The 26,499-nt window shown below is 42.4% G+C and overlaps 1 protein-coding gene across 1 annotated transcript in view; it reads right to left on the bottom strand.

Moving 5' to 3' along the window:
* Nucleotides 1-26,499, bottom strand: part of macf1a (microtubule actin crosslinking factor 1a) — a 257,947-nt gene that overhangs the window by 119,393 nt on the left and 112,055 nt on the right. Inside the window, exons 5-13 of the mRNA XM_034704646.1 lie at nucleotides 25,370-25,462; nucleotides 5,101-5,267; nucleotides 4,740-4,852; nucleotides 3,548-3,654; nucleotides 2,927-3,046; nucleotides 2,139-2,234; nucleotides 1,266-1,393; nucleotides 1,029-1,122; nucleotides 441-595 (exon numbers count right to left, since the gene is read on the bottom strand). Coding sequence (XP_034560537.1) covers nucleotides 441-595; nucleotides 1,029-1,122; nucleotides 1,266-1,393; nucleotides 2,139-2,234; nucleotides 2,927-3,046; nucleotides 3,548-3,654; nucleotides 4,740-4,852; nucleotides 5,101-5,267; nucleotides 25,370-25,462 — 1,073 coding nt within the window. The remainder of the gene's footprint in view (nucleotides 1-440; nucleotides 596-1,028; nucleotides 1,123-1,265; nucleotides 1,394-2,138; nucleotides 2,235-2,926; nucleotides 3,047-3,547; nucleotides 3,655-4,739; nucleotides 4,853-5,100; nucleotides 5,268-25,369; nucleotides 25,463-26,499) is intronic.

The raw sequence follows: 26,499 nt of genomic DNA, 5'->3' as shown, positions 1-26,499 counted from the left end.
AAGAGACCAGGGTGCAGGATCTGAGGACACTTAAGCTTAGAGAAAAAAAGTGCAGCTAAAGTTTCTCAAGGTGGTTATTTCATTACGTTTCATGGCAGCAGTCGAAACTCTTTGAGCTGCATACTGATGAGAAACAAAACAAGGATTCTCTTTCATCTGTTTTGACAGCACTGTTCTACATCAAAGCGTCTTAAAGCATTGAAAAGACAATGGATGAACCACCGCAGATCATTAAATGGAATTTAAAGTGAACACAAAACAACTTGTTGACCCACAATTAAGCATAATGAGCCGACTGTGATCGCTGTAATTGCGTATATAACACTGATTGATAGCATAAGGACCACTGTGATAGATATTAGCTTTTCAACCGTTCCCCTCTGAGCTGAGCAAATCAAATCAGTCCCCTCAACTCCATCAAACCCTGACTCCAGACTCACCTGAACGCCAGCTGCTCCACCTGGTAGTATTTCTCATCTCGGAGGACTTTCAGCTCCTGGTTGAGCTGTCTGATGAGAGACTCGCAGTCCTGCAGGTAGCAGGCGAGTTCTCTCTCACACTGCACCGCCTCGCCGCTCTCCACCCGAGACATGTCCTGCACACCAGCAGAGAAAAGAAACAATGAGAGTTGTGCTAACTTAGCTGATGTGTTTGGGTTCATTTTCATGAGCTTGTTTGATTTTTAGCTTAGTGTTCCACAGAGATAGATGAAGTGAACAATACAGCAAATATAAGTGGGATCTCTTACGTAGAAATTTGAGAAATACACCAAAGTAACTATGTGGAAAGCTAAATGTGGAAGCTGACACAGTTTGCAACACAGAAAGAAGTGAAAGAGGTGAGGAAATATTGACAGTCCCTAAGGAGCATTTGATTTTACAGCTTGCACGCATTAACACATCATAAACCAACACACTATATCATCCAACACTCACCCACCTTAAACCCCTAGACTCTGCATGTGTGTGTTTGTGTGTGCGCTGTGAAGGAAATGAAGGAAAGACAGAAATAAGATGTTTGGTACTTACAGCCTGAAGTGTGTTCTTTGCAAGGGTGAGCTTCTCCTCACAGTCCAGAGCCATGTTCTGGATCTTGTTGGCCCTCTGAAGCAGCAGTTCTAACCTGAAAACACACAAACGTAGAGGTTAGAGGGGCAAGTCCCTGAAAATCACACTAGATGAGGAATTTAGAAACAGTCTGAAAGAAGTGGATGTTTAAATGGATTTGTGTGCACGTGCATGCGTGTGTCCGGTGTGCGTGCGTACCTTTCCACAGCCGGCCGTAGAGCCTTCTCTCTCTCCAGCATCTCCAGGATGAGTTTGCCCCACTCCTCCTCGAGTTCATTAGGATGGAGGCCCTGAGGAAGCTTGATACGACCGAACTCTATCCACACCTGCACACACATATCGAGTGCATACTTAACATCCCATCATGCATCACTGCAAATGCATAAAACTGTACAAGCACTAAGTAACAAACTCTGTCAAATGCCTCCATGGGAGACAGCTTTTTGATCTTCCATACAGATTTGTGCAGAGTTTTACGATGCAATACTGGGACCAAGGATGTGTCGGATCACATGGAAGTCTCGCTTGATTTCTGGGTTCTTCAATCAAATGAGACAACAAATAAAGGAGGATATAACAAGTTATCTCTAAGAAAACGATACGAAGATAACTTTCATATCATGGCACGGAGAAAAAAATGAGGTAAACAAAAACTAGAGCTGAATTGGTGAAGCTACTTCCCTCCAGATTACATGAGAATCAAAAAACCTGAACTAAAATAAGTCCCACCACTACAGAGACTCCGGTCACATCAGCTGAGTGAGGATAAAGGAGGAGTTATTAAAGATGATCATGTGTTTGTGTGCAATCAAACAATCTGCTGCATTGATACCAGCAAAACAGTGGAAAGGACTTCGCTCCAGGAGAGAGATGTATGACTCAAACTGCTCCAAACTCAATCACTACCAAACTCTCCTCCTCTCATTTACACACTCCTGATGCCCCGGAGCTCAACCCCGTGATGCACAGCCGGCTCTGCATGTGGTGCCAAGTGTTGGTTGCTTCTTCCTTCTCTGTCTCTTCTCTGTGTTCTGTTTCACGGTCGTTGCCTTCCTCTGTTTTTCGTCTTACCTCCAGCAGCTTGTAGAGGTGTTCGATGTGACTTTTCTCCATCTCCTTTGTGGGGATCTCCGTCTCTTTGAAATGGACGTATTCATTGTAAAGTGCCTGTAGGAGGAGAGGGACAGAAGTTACTGCTGTGTGCAGTGAGGTAGGCATTAACAGACATTCAATCAATCCCTGTTATTAGAGGGAAACACGACGTAACCACAGGCTAGTTCTTATGGTGATCACCAGCGAGTTGTCTCCTCCATTATCTCAGAGGACAGCTTGACGGTTCAATTCCCTCAGACATATTTCCTCCCTTTCCTTAGACATCATGTCAGACATCATTCCACTCCCTTTGCTTTTCACATTACTCTTCCCTTCTTTTAAATGTCACGCCTCTGTTCTGCAAATTCATTCTTTTTATTTTGCATTCTTCACTCCCCCTCACTCACCTACCTCTGTCTGTCGTCCATTTCATTAAAGTCTGTCCCTCCCTCTGTCTTCACCATTACTCGCTCTCAAAGTTTTACAGATATTGCACATCACCTTCTTTTCTTACTTTCTTTCTGCATGCATGATGGAGATTGAAAAGCAAAAGCTTTGATAATAAAATGGAATTCGATTCCCAACACAACCAAATGTATTTGCCAATAAGTATGTCTTCATATGCTTACAACACACAGGATAATTCAATCTTCACGTCACCACTTCTACTAAGGTTGGAGTTGAGCTCTTGCTGTTTTGCCTTCATCACTTGAAGCTCATGAGAACACAAAACAAGAAACGACAGAGCTCAAACATCGTGTGCTCACCTTGAGTTCCACAGGGTTCTGTGGGAAGTTCTTGTTGGCCATGAGGGCCGTATGCTGGCGGCTCCACTGGAGCAGAGAGGAGAACCTGGACTGGTACTCCGACCAGCGCTGGTCCACCTCCTGATGATGCAGGAGAAGGAGAAGGAGAAAAGGGAATTCTCAGTGAAGTCATACATTACAAACTCACAGCCCTCTACTAAAAGTGATTCATAGTAAACGACTGCAGCGCTGTTTAATTAATTGCATCATTATTTGAGACCTGCAGGTCATTACTCATGACGCCGCACAGTCTACGAGAAGAGAAAATGGAAGTAACATTTCTGCTGAGGACGGCGTGAACAATGAACATGAGTGAGACATAAACATTAAGAAGTATTTTAAAAGTTCACTGGATACGTAGCAACTAAAGGTAATGTAGCGTAACACATTATAAACTGTAGTTCATGCATGTGAACGCATACGAACTAGCCTGCAAAATGAGGAACAAGAGCAGCAATGTGAAAAATGTAATCAAGAATGTGAGCGGGGTGAAACTAATTAAAGTCAGTTCTTCATGTATAACGAGCTCAAACACACGAGCAGCAAAGTTTAGGTAGTTTAAAAAAGAAGGATGTATCATACGTTTGCAGAGATGCCCTCTCCTCCCTCTGGGATTTTGGGGAAGGCATCGTAGATGGAGGAGACGTAGGTGATGACTGACTTTTCATCTGGAGATGGAACATCAACATCTGGAGAGGAACAGAAAGAGGGAAAGTTTGAGAAGGAAGTAAAAATAAAGGAAAACTTGCAGAGAAAGTGCCAACTACATTATCAGTTAAAGTAAAACAAGACATTTTAGTAAGAAGGTGTCAAAAGCTCATTTGACAAGAAATATATCACATTTCAGTCACGTTTAATTCTAGAGTTGCAGCCAATTAACACCCAGCTAACACACTGAACTAAGAGGACTCAATATGTGGACATCAGCCAAAGCATCACTTTCGCTCTGATGGTCTGTGGTGAGTAGATTTTTTGTTTCTGTGTGAAAAATACCAAATATTGCAAAATATGCTTTTTACTTTTATTTTATTATTATTATCATTTTTTTAGCTTTTATCCAAGTAATTGTTTAAAATTGTATATGATTATTTATTCTTTTGATTTATTTTTATTTTGTCATTTATTTTTTGAATGTTCCTAATTTATCCTTTTCACTCTAATTTTCCTGATGTGATGTCGTTCCTCATTCTGAAAACCTCTTTTATTATCCTTTTAATGCTTTTATTTACTTATGTATTTGTATTTATTTATTCTATCTATTTAACCTTTAAAAACCTCTTAAACAATGATTTATTGGTCTATTGTCACACCACTTCATTCTGTTTAATTTGTGTTTATTCTTCATAACCTCTTGCGTTGTATTCTGTTTTGCATTGTTAAAATTCCTCCTCCATGTCTGTCAAAAGGTTTACTTTGCTATTAGAATCATAGGACCAAACATTAGTTTTTAAAGGTGCTATATAAATAAAGTTATTAAAGTTATTATAAATATAGCAGGGTTTAAGCAAGATAAATAGCATTCAAGTATTCACAAGTCAGTCAGTATTAACCCTGGAAGATATGTCCTCATGTTTGCAAACTTCTAAATTTAAAGCTGGATCAAAACAAGACAGAAATATCACTACAAGAAGAATTATCTCCTTTTTCTATTGTCTTGACTCTCTGTGAGGAATCCCTGCGCACAAGCTACTTCCACAAAACTATCACTTCAAAGTATCCTCTGGCAGGGAGACAGCTCCTCGGTTCATTCCTCTCTTCAGATAATTTGTCTCACCCTCAGCGTCCAGGAGTCTGGTCACCCCTAGCGACTCGGCGATCTCGAAGGCCTGCTCAAGGTTCTCCCGGTTACTCTGCCGCGACAGCACCTCCATGTCGATCAGGTCTGGCCTGGAAAACAAACACACACACAAGAGTGGGCTTTGAGTTCATCTCTGTCTTTCCTACCTGCACTTATCTGTCTGTGAATCATGTGAATAATGTGCTTTCCTGGATGAATGTGGTTCGTTAACACCTTCAACACCTTATGAGTATTTTTAATCGGTCAAAGTTATGTTCTGTGAAATCACACAGTGTATCCATCTCAATGAAGACTCTCATTAACTCAAAAAGCACCACCTTATAGGTCATCCTCTTACCTGTATCTGTGCAGCAGGGCGTTGAACATGCGTCCATCGCTCCAGGAGGAGGAGAAGTTGGTGCAGCGGAGGCCGGGGTAGCCTTCTGTCGCTTGCTGGCTCCATATTAACAGCTTCTCTTTGGCCGTGAGGTCGCCCGATTCGCCGCTCACATAGATCTCTGAAATCTGGAGGGAACAGAGAAAGAGGCACAGGGTGAGGGTCAGTGCTGTGATTCACCATGCTTGTTGAGATAAATGTGATCAGACATAAAATGGTAATTTTTTCAGGAATCAAATAATATTCCATTCACATGAAAAAGTCAGAAGAAGGTGCTTCTGCTGAATTTATTATGCTCTATCTTGATGTTCTGACTATTTTAAACCAGTGCACAAATTGAGCTTTACAGTGACACGGCATCCACATTACAGAGCTACAGCCACCATGACTCAGCAGAAGCAGACGTCTGTTCCTGGTTTCATTCACTCTGATTCAACCGGTCATCTCTTGTTGAACCCCTCCTTCATCTCTCTTATAATAAATTGAGTGTGAGAGAGAGAGAGAGAGAGAGAGAGAGAGAGAGAGAGAGAGAGAGAGAGAGAGAGAGAGAGAGAGAGAGAGAGAGAGAGAGAGAGAGAGAGAGGGGACGCATATCTGAATGAGTTTCATGTTTTTCTACATTCATGTAACACTTTTTCCAATTTCAGCTCCATCTACAGTCTAGCCAGCTTATTAGCTCCTCCCCCACACACACACCCAACACTTTGCCTCCTCTCCTTCATCTCCTTCTGTCTCGTGCCTCCTCCTCTTCCTCCACCCCCCCCCCCCAACCTTGATCTGTCTCTTCAGTTTGCTGTGCTCTTTCATCTGTTCTGCCTCAGATGCTGTTGATCAATCTGCTCAGCCGTCTCCTCCTCAGCCTCCTCAACATGCCGTCCTCAAACCACGTCTCCTTTGATTTTCAGTGATGTTGTGTAAAGAAGAGGGGGGGGGGTCATATTTAAGAACCACATGTAAAATGTGCTCATTGTTCAGAGACTTGAGATCAGAGTTGTTTGATTGTTTCAATATCAACAGTTATTTCAGTGAGTGTTGAAATCATGAGTAGTTAATAACTTCTCCCTCATCTTCTCAAGCTGACCTCATCATGTCACCGTGTGAGAGTAAGGGATCCAGACAGGAGACAGATGACAGACCAGATGTTGTTTTAGTAAATGAAAGCTAGGCCTTAAAAATAGGCCAAGCTAACAGCCGAAGTTAAAATACTTTAACATTGTTTACCTCTGCCTAAGGCTGGGCGAGAATTCAATAACGATAATTATCGTGATATAATTTTCTCAATATAAATATAACAAATGTTTGAAACAAATTGGATGTATTTGAACTAGGGATGTAAACAATTCATGGAGTATTGATTAATTGATTGTTAGGAACTTACTCAAAACACGCATTTTTGTTTTCAATTTTCCGCCACGTGGAACAAACATCATGTGGTCTCATATTACACTCAGCTATCAGGGAGGTGTTATAAGTTTAAAGCATCTTTCAAAGTGATTCAGCTGGTTAAAGGTGTTGCGCTTAGCTGAGACGCTCAGCTGGCAGCTGCGGCTGCACGTCAAGTCTCCACATGTGCTCTTTAAAGAGGATCAATGCGCAACTGCTGCCAACACGACACGGCCACACAAGTTGTCAACTTTAAACAAGATATTTCCCTACCTATGGATACAAAGCCAACAGACTGGTAGGAATTGCTAGTATGCTATGTTTGCAGACCAGCAACATCAGAGCTGTCTGAGCTTTTCTGCTGCTACTGACTATAACCCAGTTGCGCTCCAGGATGACTTCTGATTATTTTTCTCCAAAAGAACGAGTAGACAGAAAACTTGACACTGTGAGTGTGAAGTACTTTTCTGTTCAGGTCTCTTGTTGCAGCAAAACCACAATTACTAGTCTGAGCCTTCACTTTGTAAGACTATGTCCATGGAGATTGTTTATGAGCCTGAGCGTTGATATTCAGCTTGTGAAACATGTGACCTGTATTCAACACCTTCAGTTACATGCATTTTGTTGCTGTGGAAAATAATTTAGGGGGAAAACAATGTAATTAGCATTGTTTTGACATTAGGAAAACTCTCTTTTTGTAATTGATTAATCAATAATTGATCATTAACATTTACAAAGATCGATCACAGAAAATACTTAAAATTGACATCCCTAATTTGAACCTGTAATTACAACCCTCAACCACTGGAAAGGAAGGGGGCGCTAATGTGTCTTAAACACTAGTTGCCACCCAACATTAGTGAGAAGAAGATAATTTGGAAGTGGGTAAATAAATCAGATTATCTAAATTACTTCAGAAAAATAAGAATCTACAAACTAAAACTTCACAAAAATGTAATCTTACACAAAAGATCTGTTTCCTGTTCCAGTACTGTCAGAAATGATGGATTCAAGAAGCTCATCAGATAACTAAATCCAGATACAAGCTAACAAACTTTCAACTTTCACTATGGAGCAAAAATCTGCCTTAAAATTGAAAGGAAATAATGATTTGATTTTTACCGTGATATTTATTGATATCGACTGGTATGAAAAAATGATCATGATAACATCTTGTTTAATATCGCCCAGCTCTACCTCTGCCTCAGATTTAACAACCCTTATGTAGCACAGTGAGTCTGATTTGAAACTGAGAGCACTTTAAAGACCTACAGTACATTTTTCTAAAGCCCTGAAGAAACTCCAGACTTCCATGGAGACAGACGGACGCGCTATCAATGTTTCTGCCCACTGAGCTACACCACCACTTTTGCCATTTCCCCCCTTTCGTCTTCCTTTCTCTCAATTTGCCCTCTTATGCTCCGACTGTCTGCGGCGAGAAAAGCCGAGTGATGGATATGCTGTAACTGTCAGAGCTTGGCTGCTGTTGGTGTCATCAGTATTCTTCTGCCATCCCGTCTTCCCTCTCTCATTGTCCTGCACTCCCTCCCTCTCTCACTGTGTTGCTAATATAGAGCGGTATGAAAGTCCAGTGTATGCCAGGAGACTGCAGCAGCAACAGCCAAAAAGACATGAAGGAGGGAGGGAGAGGAGAGAGAGAGAGAGAGAGAGAGGGGAAAGGGATGAGAGAGTGAAGCAAGGCCAGCATCAGAGGAGAGGGTAGACTGAGACTGAGCCACTGACTGCAAACAGTTCTATAAAGTACTATCTGTACTCTAAGTTAAATACATACATCTCCAGCCCTGTGGCTTTAACTGTGCATGCGACCAGGATAAGGAACATGATGTAAGTATCAGCTTGGTATTCCTCTCGACTCTACTAAAGTAAACAAATTATGACAAACAAATAAAAGACACTAATGGAAGGTGTGCCTTGAATGGAAATTGATAAAAAGGGATTCTGCTGTTTTCCTGCAGAGCTCCGTCTCTCTGTATGCATCCACGACCTCCTGTGCAGAGAAAACACAGAGCGTTCAATCCTCCATCTGAATATTGATACAGCTCTCTGTGTGAGGGCTGCGTCCGCACAGACAGCCTCCACCCCCACTGCTACAGTATCTCATCCACCACTTACTGATGTGCATATCTTCCATGCCTTTATTCATGATATGAATCTATTGAAGGGTTTCCTCTTTGGTGGTTTAAACACACAGAGCAGAGAACTGTAACAAAATATTCCAGGTTCACTAGCTCAGAATATCTATGTTTCAGTGGTCTAATCTGAACAAATTGGAGAACTTAAGTCTGATTCATCTTCTGAAAGAGGACGGCTGTGATGTTAATCTTAAGAAAACGAAGAGACCCTTGAGTTCATAAGAATTCATCTACAGAGAATGGATCTAACCCTGACTGAACAAGTCCATCATTTGAGCAGAGCATGTAACATCATGACATGTTAGCATGATAGATGGTATAAAAAGATGGATGGCATGACAGCTCTTGAAAAGTGAAGCAAATTTGACTGGCCGCAGTAAAGGTCATAAAGCTCGCCTCGTCCATGTTAACAGATGGAACATGGGGCAAACATGCTTCAGCCATAATAGCTAGTTATGTCTATCATGTTGATTTAAGTCTATGTGCTAATTTTTCGGAGAAGTTTAGCTTTCATTAGTTGATTGATGTTAAAAAAAAAAAAGGAATATAACGCCATAATTGACAGCTATGAAATGCATCTCTTTGCAGTGCTGTGTACACTGGATTAGTAAAGTCAAGGAGAAATAGCAGAGTAGGGAAAATGTAATGAACTCAGACGAGTCATTGAACTTTCCATAACTTCTAATGTCTGCTTCAAACTGATTTAAGTATCTGTACAGCTGTAGCCAACCTGAGGAAGCTTTGCCAAATATTCATAGTTCATTGGACACTACCAGGCAAAAGTTTGGAAACACCTTCTCATTCAAGGGTTTGTATTTCTTTTAATTATTTGAAACACTGTAGATTAATACCGAAGACATCAAAACTATGAAAGAACATATATGGAATTATTTAATTACCAAAAAAGTGTTAAACAAAGCAGAATATGTTTTATATTTTAGATTCTGTAAAGTAGCCCCCTTTTTCCTTCATGACAGCTTTGCACACTCTTGGTATTCTCTCAGTCTGCTTCATGAAGTGGTCTCCTGGAATGGTTTCTAATTAACATGAGCCGTGTCAAGAGTTCATTTGTGGAATGACTTGCCTTCTTAATGTGTTTGAGACCATCAGTTGTGTTGTTCAGAGGTAGGGTTAGTACACAATGGATAGCCCTATTTGACTACTGTTGTAATCCAGATTATGGCAAAACCAGATTATTTCATAGTTTTGATGTCTTCAGTATTAATCTATAATGTTGAAAATAATTAAAATAAATAAAAACCATTGAATGAGAAGGTGTGTCCAAACTTTTAACTGGTAGTGTACATCTTATGTGACTGAATCTACAGGATGTCCACATTGTGGCTCAACAAGTCAGTCCCTACCACACAGATTCTGGCTCCAAATGTGCATATGCCAGGGTCTATCATTGGGGTCTTTTGGCTTCACTTTTGTACAATGGATGGAAAACTAACATGTTATGCAGGCTAACTATCACTACCTTGTTGTAAAGACCTTTGAATGGGACCTGTTAGTGCTGTCATTAAATTGTGTACACTTAACATCAGTTGCTTCATCAGCATTAGCCTACAGGGTATTTAACCCAAAACTGACTGTGTCATAAACTAAACTGACTCCTCTAACATGCAGCTTTGATGACAAGACTCTACATGAAATCAACTCTACTTGGACACTCTCCTCACTTGACTTCTATCCAAAGACAAAAATAACCCACAACAACAACAAGTAAAGATGGCCGTTTAGATAAAAAAAAAAAAAAAAGCATCAATACTATGAGTGTGAACATGATGCAAAGTCATCTCTATAAAGTATAGTGAACAGTTAGGGCTGCACAAGCGAGCAAGATTAATGACATGACATGCCTCTCTGAGTGCTCTGGGATCATAATGTGTGAATTCGTACAGCACACACATCACACTGTGTAGGCGTGTGTGCATGTCTCAGTGTTAACGCTTCAGGCTCATCCGTATTGCTGGGTGTTAGTCTGCATGTACAGAGTTTGAGATTAAAGGTGGCAGAAGCGTACAGTGCAGCAATGATCCATCAGAAACACCACAATCCGTAAGCAGCGCCCCCCCCTCAACAACTCCCCCAGGGCTCTGGGCCAGCCCTCTGTTTGAAACATGGCCCCTTTGAAGTTTGTGGGGAGAGGAGGGAGGGCAAGGGTTGGAGGGAGGAGATAACAACGATGGTTAAGTGGAGGGTGAGAAAGAAAAAGAGGGTTTTATTGTTTTATTGGCACTTTAACAAGAAGTACCTCTGTTTGAAACATGGCTTCAAGTCCTCAAGAAGAAAGGATGGTGAATGAGTGGATGACGGATAGATGACTGATGGATGACATGATGGCGACAGACACAGTAGGATGGTGTAAGGATATATTTAAGCGGTGGTTTTTAATGTGTGATAAGAATCCCCCTGAGGCTCCACAAAGCAGCCATCTCTCTGATGAATGCGCATTTCAAATCCCTTTTTATGCAGAAAAGGGCGTCACACAAACCCCGCTACAAACGACAGCTGCACATGAGCACAGTTGCATCCTGACACATCCACACATCTTCCCATGACACAGGAACATGCACAAGACAGGAGCATTGATTATTGCTGCACAGTAAAAGAAGTGCTTTTAAGAAGAAGGGACATCTCTGGATCAACAGCAGCTTTTCATGACTCAGCAGCTTTTGCTCTAAACGGGAAATGCAGCACTAAACACACGCTGACATGACATAAGTCTCTGCAGAGCTACACCTTTCTGCCGATATAATGTGCAGGAAAACTGAACAAGTTGTGGAGGGTGATGTGAAACGCACACATCTTTTGCTGTATCACTGCAGAGGCTGCAGCAGCCTTTCAGTTTCAAGGTGAAGCAGAGCTGAACGACTGTAAGCTAGCAGAGAGCCTCTCACTGTTAACTCATTTGGGCAAAAGACCGACACATTCATAAGAGCTAAAACAAATGAAGCCTTTTACTTAGAAGAACACATTTGTGCTCTATTGACTTTCATCTCTGATGTAACCCCAATGTGGTCCTCTCTGGGAATACTTAAAAGTGTAATAGAACAGAGGTAGAACAAAGAAACGTGTGTACTACATCACATCGCTGATCATTCACCAGATATCAGGAATAAAAAAACATCCTGATCAAACAGATCCATGTTAATGCACTGCACCAGAGCTGCTTCATGAAGTACAGAGAGGATTAAAGATAGATTTTCTTTGAGATGTGGTAAAGAAACCTTCTTGCAGATATGACTGATGAAAACTCAGTGCATTTTTTAACCCCAAAAAGTGTTTGTAGCACTGAGTATGAAATACCAAAAGCTGGCTTTGATATATGATAGGTTATTATGCCATCACCATTTGCATTGAAAACTTCTAAAACATCTTGCTCTATTTGCAGCAGCCTTTGCTCAGTCAACAAACTGTGACACATATACAGAATGAGGACAGATAAATGACTAAATGTAATGTTAAAAGTGAAACATAGAATATTCACTGATCTGACCCAAATTCCCCAAAAAGTAACTCAACTTTTTCAAACCCCACCATGGAGAGGGGCAGACAGATGGATGATCCTACATAGTTAGACTTTGAGCAGCTGAACCAGTGATAAATGACAAGGTTCAGTTCATGGCAGGAGGAAACCCTGTCATTAGTAGCAATGACCCCTCTATCTCAGACACAAAGGCAAGTCCAGTCTGCTTCTCACACTGTCTGACAGACGTCAGTAGTGTGTGAGTGTGGGGTGTGTTGGGAAGATAACAAGCAATGGAAGAAAACGAAGCATGAGAAAGCAAGGGAGGGAGGGAGGGAGGGAGGGAGGGAGGGAGGAAGGATGCTGGGGAAGAAGGATGGAGAGACAGCCTGTGCTGCGATGATTAGGCTCTGGGGACAGAAGTGGAAAGAATGAGAGGAGGCAGTGTGCCTTTCAAAGGCTGATAACATACACACACATGCAAACACAAACAACCCGTCATGACCGTAAACAGGGTGCACGTATGGCAACAAAGGTAGCCGTCAAATGCTGAAACTCACACCTTTGTGGAAACGTCGATGGAGCTCAATGCACCACTTCTTTGAGAAATGAGGTCGTGGACTTAAATGATCAAGAGACTGCACCTACATACGTAGCTCCTTTCTAGTTTCCAGACCAATCAAGGTGCTGATTCACCTGCCTTCATACATGAACAAAGACTGATGCAACGCAATGCAACCACAAGATAATTGGGGTTTGGTATCCTGCCCAAGGATACGTTCACATGTGGACTGAAGGGGGTCAAGGACTGAACCAGTGATCATCTATAGAGGAACAGACTCAGTCCTCTTTGGGTTAACAGGTTGCACATCAAGAAGCTGTAGCTGTAGTTTAGGAACAATAAGGTGAACTGAAACTCATTCCCATGACTAGATTAACAAACAGAAACATTCCTCTACTCACTAAAGTCTTCAACAAGCTATGGCCCATTTCTACAACTGGGCGAACTGGGCCTACCTCCTCATTAATCTGACACCAGTGAGTAATGACAGCTTAGGAAGAGAAGGTTTAACTCAATCTTCCTTGGCACAAACTTAAAGAGCGGATGAAGATTGGAAGGATGGATGTTATTTGCTACCAACATTTGCTACATGGATGGAAGGAGTACAGTAAAGAGGTGCAAACCTGTGGCAGGTATTTCACAGCCCCCTGTGGCTGCAGAGAAATAGGACTCTCCATCATGGAGTCCAGTCTCTCTGAAGAGCTACTGGTCAGCCCTCCCCAGTCCGTCTGACTGGGAGTGGTGCCAGCTGTTTCAGGTGATGTCAGCGGCAGGTCGCTGGCATAGCCTGACTCCAACAGAGAGGACTGCTCCTGTCCGTGACCTGGAGTACTTAAGGTAAATCCTTTCGCACTCATCGTCTTTTGAATCCTCATTTGGTCAGAGGACACTGGGAGATCCCCTTTAGACAATTTGGATCTACACTCCTCCTCCAAAAGTTGGACTCTGATGATATTTCCCGTGACTGGAGACAAGGCGGGGAGCTCTTTGTGTACATCCACCCCACTGTCACTTTCCCCCCTCCACACCGGAGAGCCAAAGTCACTGGGGTACACTGTTCTCACTACGCATAGTTTACCATCAACCTCACGGATATGGACCACACCTTTGTGCTCCCTCCCTGAAGGAGTCCGCACCACTTCTACTGTCCCTTCTGGTCCTCCTTTAACCCCAGCACTCTCCTTATCCTCCCTCTCTAACCTACTCTTCTCTTTCTTCTCCTTCTTTTGTCGAAGTATCCAAGGTTTCTCAAGCACTCCTTGGACTTTCTCCCGAACTCGAAACACCCGTCCTCCACCTGGAGTGGTACTTCCCATAGCTGGGCCTGTGTTGACTGGGGTGGTGGTTGTGGTTTGGCTTGGGATGCTGGAGACATCTACAATAGCGCTGACCGTGTCTTCCTCTCCTGGAAGACAAAAAACTCCTCTCCATGCTGGACTTGGCTTGGGGGACACTTCAAGTAGTCTGTTGCCTAGAAGGCTCCCTACATTGGCACTAACAGAGCCAGGGGACAGGGAAGTGCTGTGCAGATTACTTTTGGAATGGGTGAACTGGGTATCAGGCACTGATATAAGAGTCCTGGTTCTGTTGCTGAAGTCTGAGTCCACTGTCTCCACAACTGAAGCCTTCTCCTCATTGTCTGCATCATCATCGTCATCTCTTTCATCCAGCTCATGAGCTCTTTGCAGCTCAAAGTCCTCCTGACCTGACTCTTCTTTCTTGTTTTTCTTGCCCTTGTGCTTACGTCTGAAACGTAGACGCTTCTTTGGTGAAAGTGGTGGGACGCCACTGATTTGTCCCTCCTGAGGAGGTCTGACACATCCCATAGAGTTCCCCATTTCTGTGATGTTGTCAAAGAACAGCGAGTTAAAAATAAAAAATAAAAATTACAGACATTAATCCACCAGAGAGGCAAAAATGTGGACACAAGCTTGGATATTATTCCAGTTATTTGAGAGCAAAACCCCAACCTCGAAAAAAAAAAGATAGGTTGAAGACCGGTGGGTAAGTGACCGACACCTTCCTCATTAATCCGACACCTCTGAGTGATGATAAGTGAGGAAGAGCAGGTTTAGCTCAGTATTCCTTGGCACAATCTTAAATAGAAGATGGGGAATGGAAGGATGGATGGTTTAAGCTGTCACTAAAGGAGAGAGGGAAAGTCAGTCTTTTCCTCAGGCAGTTAGTGGTTCAGTCACAGGCAGGCGGCTGCAGACTGACATATTACAGCCCCCCCTATGTCCTTCCTTTTTCCTTCACCTCACCTGACTTGGATTCGTGCAGCAGCCAGTCCTGCTCCGTCTTTAAGGGCCCCGCTGTTCAATAGTCTATGTATATATAATCAGGCAGCCAGCTGCATAACATGGTCTGTTTTTTCTAATCCCAGAAGACTCGTGGTCGCAGTCAAGGACGTAAGAACACAGATATGTCAGCAACGCCACACAGGGGATGAAAATATATTTGGTGTGGGTCAGACTTCGAATTTATCACCAGGCTTTTGGCAGGTGGGCTGCTACCTGGTGTACGGCATGTGTCAGGAAGGGCGATGAGTGTGGGAGAGAGAAAAATACAGTGCATTCCAGTGCTATTCAGCCCATTAGTGAGGCTCCAGCTGCTTCACAAACACCACATGTGTGTGACATGATGAAGTGTGAAAGTCCAATGGTGTATGTAGTGCAGGTTTTCTTGGAGTGATGGATTCAGTCGCAGTTCTTGCTTCAATGTCATAAGTCATTGAAGTATGAGAGGTGACTCCTGTTCAGGGAAGTGAGAAAAAACAACACCAATCATCTGCTGCAGTCCCGTTCACATTCCTCATTTCATCCTCAGCAAACCACAAACAAATTGTTGACAAGACTTGTTGTTGGTTCAAGATGATGGTGTAATCCAAGAGCTCTACCAACACTCGGATTTAGCATCTATCTCAGGCCATGAATTAATGATGTCCACCTCCTACTATGGTAATGTTATTGCAGCACAAGAAGGGAAACTACAATCTGTAACACAACAGATATCAGCGGGAACCCTATCTGTCACAGTGCTTGTAGTGAAGTAGTATTAACAGTGATGTTATTGATATCCCCTGTAGTAGCGTTGAGGGTGGTGTCTCATTCCGCCAAGGCAGCACGCTCTCCAGATTGGTTGTGGATGAGGGATAGTGTGCAGTCAGCCAATGCTGCCACAGACTGCTGGGAGACTCAGCCAATACTCTGACAGCTTGTTAAATACTCAATCAGAGCATCGGCTTCCCATCCCAATGCTTCTCCCTTTATCATCCCACGATTTATCCTGCTCATCGAGCTGGTGTGTCATGTGACGTGTCAATCCTTCCAGCTTGTGTGTGTTCCTCCACTGAAGGGACTGGTGTTGTCAATATGTAATCCAGAATTGCTGGCGTTATATTTTTCCATTGACAAGGCGGTCTTTGCTTTCACTTTGGAAATATCTCCTCATAGTCCAGAACTCCAAAAGAAATGCTCCAGTGTCCTTTGGAGGGGTAAAGGTTTAAATCCAGAGGCATCTGAAGACAAGATAGACTCAACCTTAAGCTCCCCAGACAGCTTCAGCATCACATGCCTCTCCTCTGGACACCAGTCTAAAAGATCCCCCTTACCTTGATGTCAAACTCCCTGAGGACCAAAGTAAGCTGGGAACTGTATTCCAGTACTGTCCAATAACAAACCTCCGGTGTCCTGCTGTCAGTCTGCCAGTTACTCAAGCAAGCGTCCCCTTCATCAGGTGGTGCAGTGCGACGATGCAACAGCCTGACAAAATCCACAGTTTGCAGGAGAGGGTGCTGGAGGGGGATTCAGACCATGTCTTAAACTGCTTAAAATAAAAATAATGATAAACGCTCTTGTTCTGTCTTTCCTCACTCGTACCTTCTTGTCTCTTAATCACTCCTCACGTCTAATGGATCTAATTAGGGGGAGACATCTGGGGTAGGAGCCAGAGCTGGACACTGAGGCAGAAGAGAAGGATGGGAGGATGGGGACAGGTCCTCTGCAGATTCTCTGATGTCTTGTGAAGATCCAGTTCTAGTAGAAGACCTACTTAAAGTACAGATGAATATTTGGAACAGAGCCAAAGGGATTCAGTGTCCAGTGAAGGGCAATCCTGAACTCCATGCAGCACGCCAGCAAAGGTGAGGACAAGAGGGTCTGCACTCCATGTCCTCTTAAAAAATCCAGACAAGCAGGGAGCAAAAGCAGGAACGCAGGGCGTCTCCAGCTAAAAGCAAACCGAGGCTCCGTCAGACAAGCATGGCTGGATTGATCCGATTGATACGGTGGAGGCTAGAGAAACAGCAAGTGTGTGGCAGTCCATGGGAGAGTGTGAGTGTGTGTTTGTGCCTGCGATGTTGGGCGGTCCCCCCGGTCAGCTGTGTGAGCCCTTCTGCATACGTGTCCACGAGTGTGTCTTGTCCAGCTGAGCATTTGTGGTTTGAGGCCTGCTGATCGAGGGAAGCCAGGAGCTCCCGTGACAGCAGGCAGCCTGAATCTGTCTCTCTCCCACGGCTCCCTTCGCTCTCCTGCTTTATCCCTCGCTCGCAGACGCCGGTAGAGGGAGAGGAAAGCTTTTATCTCCCGGCTGCTGCAGCTTCACACTCTCTTCTGCTCGATCTCTCACTCTCACAATCCACCCCTCCCTCCTTGGCTCTCCTCCTCCTATCCGCTTCCTCGTTCCCCCTGCCTCTCTCTCTCTCTCTCTCTCTCTCTCTCTCTCTCTCTCTCTCTCTCTAGCTCTAGCTCTCATCTGCCATCTCTAGCTCTCTTTTGGCTGTTAGTGAGCACTTTTCTATGCCACAAACACACACACAGGCACACACACTTGACCCAAAACTCTCCCTGGATGACAGACCGCAACAGGGACGGAGTAAAAACAGCAATCGGGAGAGAAATCAAATCTAAATCTGACCGTTGAGTCCCGGCAGCAATAATGAGAGACGGGTAAGCACCTCAATTTCTCTCCCTCTAACTCTCTTTCCATCAGCTTCCCTTCAATCTTCTAGCTGTCCATCAAGCCACAGGTTATGAATGGCTCTGGGGTGAAAAGGACGGGCGCAGGGAGAGGGAGGGAGTGAGGGAAGAGATTTGAGGGAATTAGGAGAAAGTTGAAAAGAACAGATGAAAAAGAGGAGGGGATGATGGAGGCTGGGAAAGGATCAAGAGCTGAGACAGCGGGGAGAAGTAGGGGACACACTTGTGGATACAACTCACACACATCGAAGTGATTAGGTTTGTAGAAAGAGTCAATAAAATTAGCTTATTTTCAATACTGTTAAGAAGTTAATAATAAACTTTAATAAAGGACAACAGGTCCTTAGAGGTCGCTTTATAATCAAAGTGCAGGAATGTTCATAGGCAGCATGAAATGTGCAGGATTCTGCATCACAGTGATGAGGTAACCTGGCTTTATGGACACTTAATCCACTGGATCAGACAAAAATAGACCCTTTAATCTGATTTTTGAAATCTGTGAATGATTTTTTGGTGCAGAAATTTGAATACATGGATGGATCATATTTTTTTTAGATGCCTTGTGTGGAGCAGAAATGTCACACTGCCTCAAAATAATCAGAATCATGTCTGCAGATATTCCTCTTTGAGAGCCCTGAAAGCTGCATCTAGCCGTTTTAGGCCAGCAATCAGACCAAACTACATAAAAGTTGATGTGATGATTATGATGTTACTACTCTATCTTTTAGAATAGATTTTAAGATTATTTTATTGGTTTTGAAATCTCTTAATGGTCTTGCTCCTTCTTATTTATCCGATTTGCTTTTATCATATGAGCCAGTGAGAGCCCTCAGGTCTTCGGGTAGTGGGCTTTTAATGGTACCAAAGGCTAGAACAAAGACCCAAGGTGAGGCAGATTTTTATTCTCACGGCCCACACCTATGAAACACCCTACCTGAAGAACTGAGGGCTGCAAGGAGAATTAACATTTTTGAAAGCAAACTCAAGACTGACCTTTTTAGTCTTGCTTTCAAATGACTTTTATTCTTATAACTGTTTTATTTCACCTTATTTACTTATTTATTCATTTATTTAATTATTATCTACTTCAAATTATAGTCACTTTTTATATATTTAATTACATTTTATTTTTTTAAATTATTTTTTGAAGTATAGCATCTTATTTTGTTTTAATGGTTTAATATTTTAGTGTTTTATTATCTTAGAAATGTATTTTATTTTGGTGAGTTTATTTACATGTGTTGAGTTTTAACATCTTATTTTACCTCCATTGTTTCCTCTTGAAGATATCATAAGGTTAAGGTCAATGTGTAAATAATACTAAGAATTATGATTAGTTATACGGATATTATTACCTTTAGTATTATCATGGCTATGTATATTTACTATTTCATTAGAAGATCTTTTTTTTTTTTCTTATTGGTTTATTTAGCTTGTCCCAAACTACTGTCCTATTTTGATGCAGTTGTACATACGGGGAGACAAATGCCCACAAACGCATACATACAGACTCACACAAATGAACACACGCACGGACACGCACACACACGCACGGACACGCACATATGCGCACTCATTTCTGTAATGTTCACTTGTTGTCTTGTCTTTCACATTTTTGTATATTGTGTATGGTATTGTCATGTCTCTCACCTGTCTTGTATTGTTAAGCATCACTTTAATTAAAAAAAAAAAAAAAAAGATATCATGAGAGCGTTTCCTCAGTTTGTTCAGCAACTTCTTTTTTATTTTTCATTTATTTATTCATTTTATTTTCATTGTTTTTATTATTATTGTTGCATATATTGTGTTCTTAACCTTAGGGTTGTGAGGTGGGTTTGGAGTTGGGGCTGTGATTGGGATTAGGACGGTGGGGTCTTTTTATTTTTATGTTTATATATATATTTCTTTTTTTTATTTATTCTATTTTAAGTTGTTTTTATGTACAGTACAATAGCGCTTTATAAATAAAGTCTGATTAATTGATATTCTCTGCAATGCATAGATTGCATGGTTGGACAATCACTCCACAAATTAAATCATCACAGTATAAAGGTCAGTTGCAGCACTGGTGTTGTAGTATATCTGCATAGGGTATAAAAAAGTAATAGTAAAGCAGTCTGTTATGAGTGGCCACTCTAACACAGCACACCTATTTCACGCCCCTCCTACACAATTGAACATACTTAAAGCCCGCTGCCTTGTGCGGTCTGAAAGCCTCTATAGGTTCCAACCACCATCACTGCTCATAAGCTGAATAAAACAGCTCATGCATGCATGTGATCCTGCACAGTACATCATGGTAGCAACACTGCAGGAGAGGGGATTTGTCACCCACTGGCACAACCAATGCAAATGAATGAACTCCTGATACTTTGCATATGCAGTGATCGTCTGATATATGGTGAATGTTTTGTTTGCAACTAACAGGAAGCAATAGTAATTCATCTTCTCTCATTAGCAGAAAGGAGTGAAAGCACAAGAGAACAACACACATGGAGAAAGCATGGACCAATAGGAGAAGAGCACTAATCAACTCCCAGGGGAATCCATCCCTTCACTGTGGCCGCATCAGACCTTCATTTGAACCTTTCGTCAGCTTCTAACAAGACACCACCGCAGCATGTAGGACTTCCAGAAGCTCCTATGATCATAGATTTATCAGGTTTTTGTCAATAATGTGCGCTGAAGCGTAGTGACTGATCTTAAGAGTTAAATTATCATAACACAGGCTCCATCTGCAGGCAGGGGAGCTTTGAAATGCTGAGTCCTCTTTAACGTTTTTACATCACAAAGCTGATCTGAAAGCAAATCCAAATAATCTATGTTAGGCCACATGACAGCAACCGCTGGGAACAATTATTACTGTGACCAAAGCATTTCACTACGGTGTTGTATTTAGATCATTCTGGCTTTGCAGGAATTTTTAGAGCTGCACTGCTTTGGTAAAGAAACAGCCAACAAGATATTACACCATGGTCCTCAGAGGATTGTTGCATCCAACTAACATGACAATAGCTGTTTGAAGACGGAGGAAAACACACTCCTGATCTTTAACTAGTTCACTAAATTTGGTTGTTGTTGTCTGGCTATAAATGACTAACTTCTTGCACCATGTTGAAAACAGGCTAACAATCGTCAAGTACTCAAAGATCTTCTATATCAGTATCTGCCTTGCGTTTTGTGTGTTTTTTAAGTACTCATCTTAGGTATTTGGTACTGTACACTGTAGCTTCTTCAGGTTAAGCAACAAACAGCTGCTTCTGAGCTTCTCCTACTTCAGATGGCTCTTCAGATCTCCACTCGTCTACAGTGACATCAGCTTTAACTGAGGTGATCTATCAAGGGGATATGGACCCACAAATCTTCCACTGAACAACACCAATGAAGTGATTCTGCCTTGGCACAGGTCAGAGATGCTCCAAGGCAAGGAAGTAATTCTGCACCAGCTCAGAAATGAACTCTCAATGAATTAGCAGAGACATAGAGTGCAGGTAGATTAACCAATCACAAGCAGACAGGGCAGAAGGAGGAGGGTCTACAGCGGTGTTTAGTAAAGGACTACTTATAAGCCGGGTCAATACTGCAATAATGAGCTAACTGGTGTCACCTAGTGGCTTGGCTGAGTAGCTACACCCAAGCTCAAGTGAGGAGGGGTTCCACAAGTATTTAGAGTTACAAGATTCATGGTCATGATTTTGTTTAAGATGTAAAAAATGTGACCTTTAAATTTTGATACAATCTTGCAGAGCTGATTGATGCTTTCTCTTTAAATGATGAGCGAGAGTTTCACGATAGCAGAAGCTGTCTTTTAGATATCTACAAAAGACAAACAACTCGATTTAAAGCTGCGTGTTCGTCTGAGGCAGCTGACAGAGTGTAAGACAGAGACATCACCTCATCTGTAACAGGATGTGTGAATGAAACGATGACAAACAGTCTTAACCCAAACGAAGGGTGATAGCTCACTGAGGTAGCTCCTATAATTAGCTTTTGTGCTGAGTCACTGGTTTGCACATACGCGTCCTGGTCACACGGACCTGCAGGCCTGTTTCCAGAAATGACTTCTTCTTCATCATCATGATCATCAGACTGAAGCAGCCGGTGGGAATAATGAGGAAATTATAGATCTCTCTCTTGAATTAGGTCACTTATCTTGGTAACGGTTAATATGTTGACTTTGAGGGAGGCAGGTTTAAAACTGAAGTGGCTTTAGGATGAACTTTCTGCCTTTTCCACCTCATATAACTGCTGCTTTACGTGTATTTCATCCAACACCGAGTCAAATCATTTATTCTCACTGATTTTAATCATTGAGATCTTAAAAGAAAGTTAAAAACATCAACAGGAGGATCTTTAGGAGTTTTTTTAACCCTAGAACTATGTGCGTTTCGTACTTTTCAAAGGTCCCAGGACTTTCGGGGGGCAGGGCCTGCAATGCTGAACGTGTCTGATTGGTAGATTACTTGCAGTGTGTTTATTCCGCCCAGTGTCCACAATAACTTCACACATACACACCTTCGATTCACTTGATTTCTCTCTCTTTAATTTGTTTTGATTTGTTCTATCTTTTTTGTATGTGTGTGTACTTTTCAAAAGAAGAAGCTGTTATTCACTTGATTTAGCAGCTTGTAACAGTAGTCTTCTCTCAGCTCACCGTGAATGTCACTCTCCCGGTGTTACGGTTTAAAAAGTGACCCTGTAAACTGGAGACCTTCAGCTGAACGTAACAGTGATTTAGGAGGACTTTGTGTAGCTTTGAGGTGGACCAGGAGTGGATCCAGAGGGGTAGCCTGAAATTTGATTAGCTATCCCAGGTGTCACCCCAGAAATCCTTAACTATCATTGGCTATTTGACTTTTCAGAGGCGGGACTTATATTCATGACAGTTATTTTGGCTGTGTTGCATCAGGCTGCTTGAAGCTCACTTTGTTTTTCTTTGCAGCACTGTTTTTTAATCGCATTTTAGATTATGAATTCTGGCAAACATCGTCGTCTGAGTTGTTGAGGAATAAGATTAGAGGATGAATAAACTGCTGCTCTGTTATGTAATCTCTCAAGGTAAAAATAGACACAGGGATATGACATCTTTTTGACACTTAATAGTTATAGTAGATTAGACTTAATGCCCCCTCAGTGCCTCAGTCAGGCCTCTCCGGTCTAAAAATCCTGACTCCGCTCCTGAGTTGGACCTTCTCTTTCTTTCTAAAGCTCAAACTCCTCACATAACATAATCTAATTTCTACAGTAGATCATAAAGGGGAAAGGAGGACATTATTAGGGCCACTGCAAATATAGAACGTATGTGGCACAAGTTGCTGGTTCCCTGCTGTGCATTTAATCATCTAACCACAACACACTGCAGGGACACTGAGCTCGGTGTGACTGAAGGTTCTCACTGCAGCTCTAATTTCGAACTTTCTTCGTCTCCTGAACTCACTGAACTTGACATGCTCTCAAACTGTTTTCAGGTTATTCCTCTTTTTTTCACTTTATTTTCTCATGCCGGCTTCATTACCTCCCCTCCGCCTGTCTCAGCCTCCCGTCCCGTCCATCATGTGTGGGTAAATCCTGCACTCTCCCTTCTGCCTCACTCCTCTCTCTTACCGTCTGTAACTTTGTGTTCTGCTGACTCATGCTCATGTCATGCACTAGTGTTTCCATGGTAACCTGCTGGAGTCACCTTGCTTGTGGGTCACCTAGCAGCACAGTCTAGTGGCCAAATGGAGCAACTACACCTTGTCAATGTATTCCCCTTGAATGAAACCAACACTGCTCAGCCTAAAATCGTCTAAAGGAAATGAGAAGTAGGGAATGTTTGGTGCATGTTTTCTTTTGTTTGTAATGTAGCCATCATGCATGGCTGAGACTCGGTGGTGTTATGTGAGTCCAGACTGGACGACTGCAACAGCATCCTTTACGGTCTTCCCTCCACTGACCTCCAAAAACTCCAATATGTCCAGAACTCAGCTGCACCAACTACCGCTCAGATCACCCCCATCCTTCAGCACCTCCACTGGCTCCCCATACAGCACTGAATCCACTTCAAGATCCTGCTCATCACCTACAAAGCCCTCAATAACCTCGCTCCCTCATACCCGACCGACCTCCTCAAACGACACTCCCCTTCTCACCGCCTCAGATCACCAGATGCCAATCTCCTGCCCCATATCACCAAGTCCAAGCACTGCACCCTGGGGGACAGAGCCTTTGCCATTGCTGCCCAAACTCTCTGGAACTCTCTCCCTCCACACATCTGCATCTCTGACTCATTTCAATCATTTAATAACCACCTCAAGACCTACCTGTTCAATGAAGCATATAAAACATAACCTCTACTCCCACCCCACCTCTGTCTTTGTTCTGTCCCTTTTTATTTATTTGCTTTATTATTCTTATTTTTTTCTGTAAAGCGACTTTGAGTACCATGAAAAGCGCTATACAAATCTGATCAATTATTATTATTATTATTATTTATGATTTACAACCCTGTCTGCAGGCAACAATGATGCATGAACATTTAGTGGGAATGTTTCTTCTGTTTTAGGAATCAGAGTCAGCGTTCAACAACTATTAGATCAACTGTCTAGACGAAACACACGCTGACCTTCAGATGACGTATTTACACAGTTCTTAATTTAGAACTTGGAGCAGAATCCATCAGAATTTTTTTTAAGCTGCAATGCACACAGACTTGCTACAAAATACTGCTGACCTGATAACAGCTCCTGTACACAGCCAGAGTTTGGTCCAAGTCACAGTGGACAGTACAGTACAGTATACGTCTTGTCAAATAATCAAACACACCAACGCTAGTCTACTGGATCCTCTTCATTTGGCATTTCTGAAACACTAACTCCTGCAAGCTTTCAGAGTTCACAGGAGTTTTTTATATATATATTTATTCTGCACACTCACAAGGTTCACAAAAGCCAACAGGTGACAGCTTCTCTCAAAACGTGTTATACAGGTCTGAAATAAACTGAGACAAACTGTAAACAAATCCAGGATCAGGGTTTTTATACAAGCTTTCAGACTGAACACCCTGTGCTCTGTCTACGCCCCAGGGCCGCCCGACACAGCCAGACTGTGTCCTCATGTGATGTTTTAGAGGACAGCCTCCTGCAAAGCCCACTGAAGGGGGTCTTATCACACACACTGATCCAGCATCCTCAGATTTCATGTCCTAATGTCTCAGAGCACAGCATCACATTGCACATCCAGTGATCTCTTGGGAAGTACTGTACCTGCATGTCTAGATTCAGACTTGCAGACTGAACACTCAGAGAAAGTCTGAGCACACACAGTGTCCTCCTGTGTTGCATAAGTTGACAGTGGTTTGCCAGCACACCCCGAGCTAAGCCCCTCCTGGCAGTGATCAGAACTCAAATCCCAGCAGCTGGACATCACTGAACTCAAGTCCACATTTGGAGCAATTCGCTTTCATCTCAATCCATTTAAATCCAGATTGAATCACAGCGGTAATGATGTGGGCTGCAACTCTATTATTACATAATCAATTAGAGGTCTTATTTCATTAACAGCTGCAGATAAGAACTTTTTAGCCAACCACACGTTTCAAATGAAGAAATCAAGAAGCTGGTTTGATTGAAATAATCACTGATGAGTCCAAAACACAGGAAGCAGAGACAGGAAGAGAACAGCATGTGATGAAGGCACAGACCTGGAAGTGGAGGATGATGGTCCAGATAAGACCTAACGTCAGTTTGGGGTTCCCATCGGTGATGTCATCGTTCCTGATGTTCACAAGTTTGACCTGAACAAGAAAACAGGAGATTAGTTTCCTGACAGGATACACAACATGTAAAGATCTGCTAACATAAACTCTTTGAACATTTGAAATACATTTGATTGGGCCTAGAGTACACCCCTTCTTTAAAGTTCTTCATGTTATAGAATATGAATGATCTCCGCTCCAACTATCATGTCCATTATGTGCAGCAGACTCAGGGAGACCTTGTTAAATCTTGCAGCTCGGGCTAAGCCAAGTCACCCCAGCTGTATAATTAGACCTGCAGGGAGACTCAGGGAGAAGATAAGGTCGGTCTTTCACCGCCGCCGTCTCTAGAGAGCCAGGCAGCTGCGGTTTAAGAAAGATGGGGATAAGAGAGATATGGAGGAAGAGCTGCTTTAATAAGAGAGAGAAATAGCTGCAGTTTGGGAGTAAATTAAGAGGTGCTGCGTAGGTGAGGAACAGATTTGTGATAGCAAGAGAGGGCAAGAGGGATCAATGAAAGATGCAGTATGAGAGAGGGACTGAATGAGCTTTGGGGCTGTGTAATGAAGCCCTGTGCTGCAGGGACAGGCTGGATTAACGATACAGTGAGGGTGCTAGTGTCAGCTAACAGTTCGTCCTAAATATTAAACATCATCAGAGGAGTTTTGTTGGTGAAACTTCACAGAATGAAACTTAGTTCTGCAACAAATTAACTGAACTGGCCGGTCCCTGAATGAAAAGAAAAGTATCAACATTAATTTGCTTTTGCAAAGTTGGTCCAACTAAATAACAACCAGTAAGTAAAAGCTGTATGAAAGGAGGATATTGACACCACATGTTTTTGGAGATGCTTCATTTTAATGCTTCGGGATAAAAAGATGCTGACATCAAGTTTTATTTCAGAGCAAATCTTATAAAGAAACATTATCAGAAGTCTCTTCATGACGCTGAAGTTAGCTCCTGTTTCACAGCCTAAGATTCGGCTTTTTTAAAAGTTTCACGTAACAGAATAATTATAACTTGGTGGTGTTTACTCTTTTTATTTCTCAGTTTGTTTTTTTGTATTATTATTATCA

Source organism: Notolabrus celidotus, chromosome 16, assembly GCF_009762535.1.
Source record: "Notolabrus celidotus isolate fNotCel1 chromosome 16, fNotCel1.pri, whole genome shotgun sequence".
In the NCBI taxonomy this organism is placed as follows: Eukaryota; Metazoa; Chordata; class Actinopteri; order Labriformes; family Labridae; genus Notolabrus; species Notolabrus celidotus.
The sequence above is the reverse complement of the archived record's forward strand: the minus strand, read 5'-3'. Positions and strand labels throughout refer to the sequence as shown.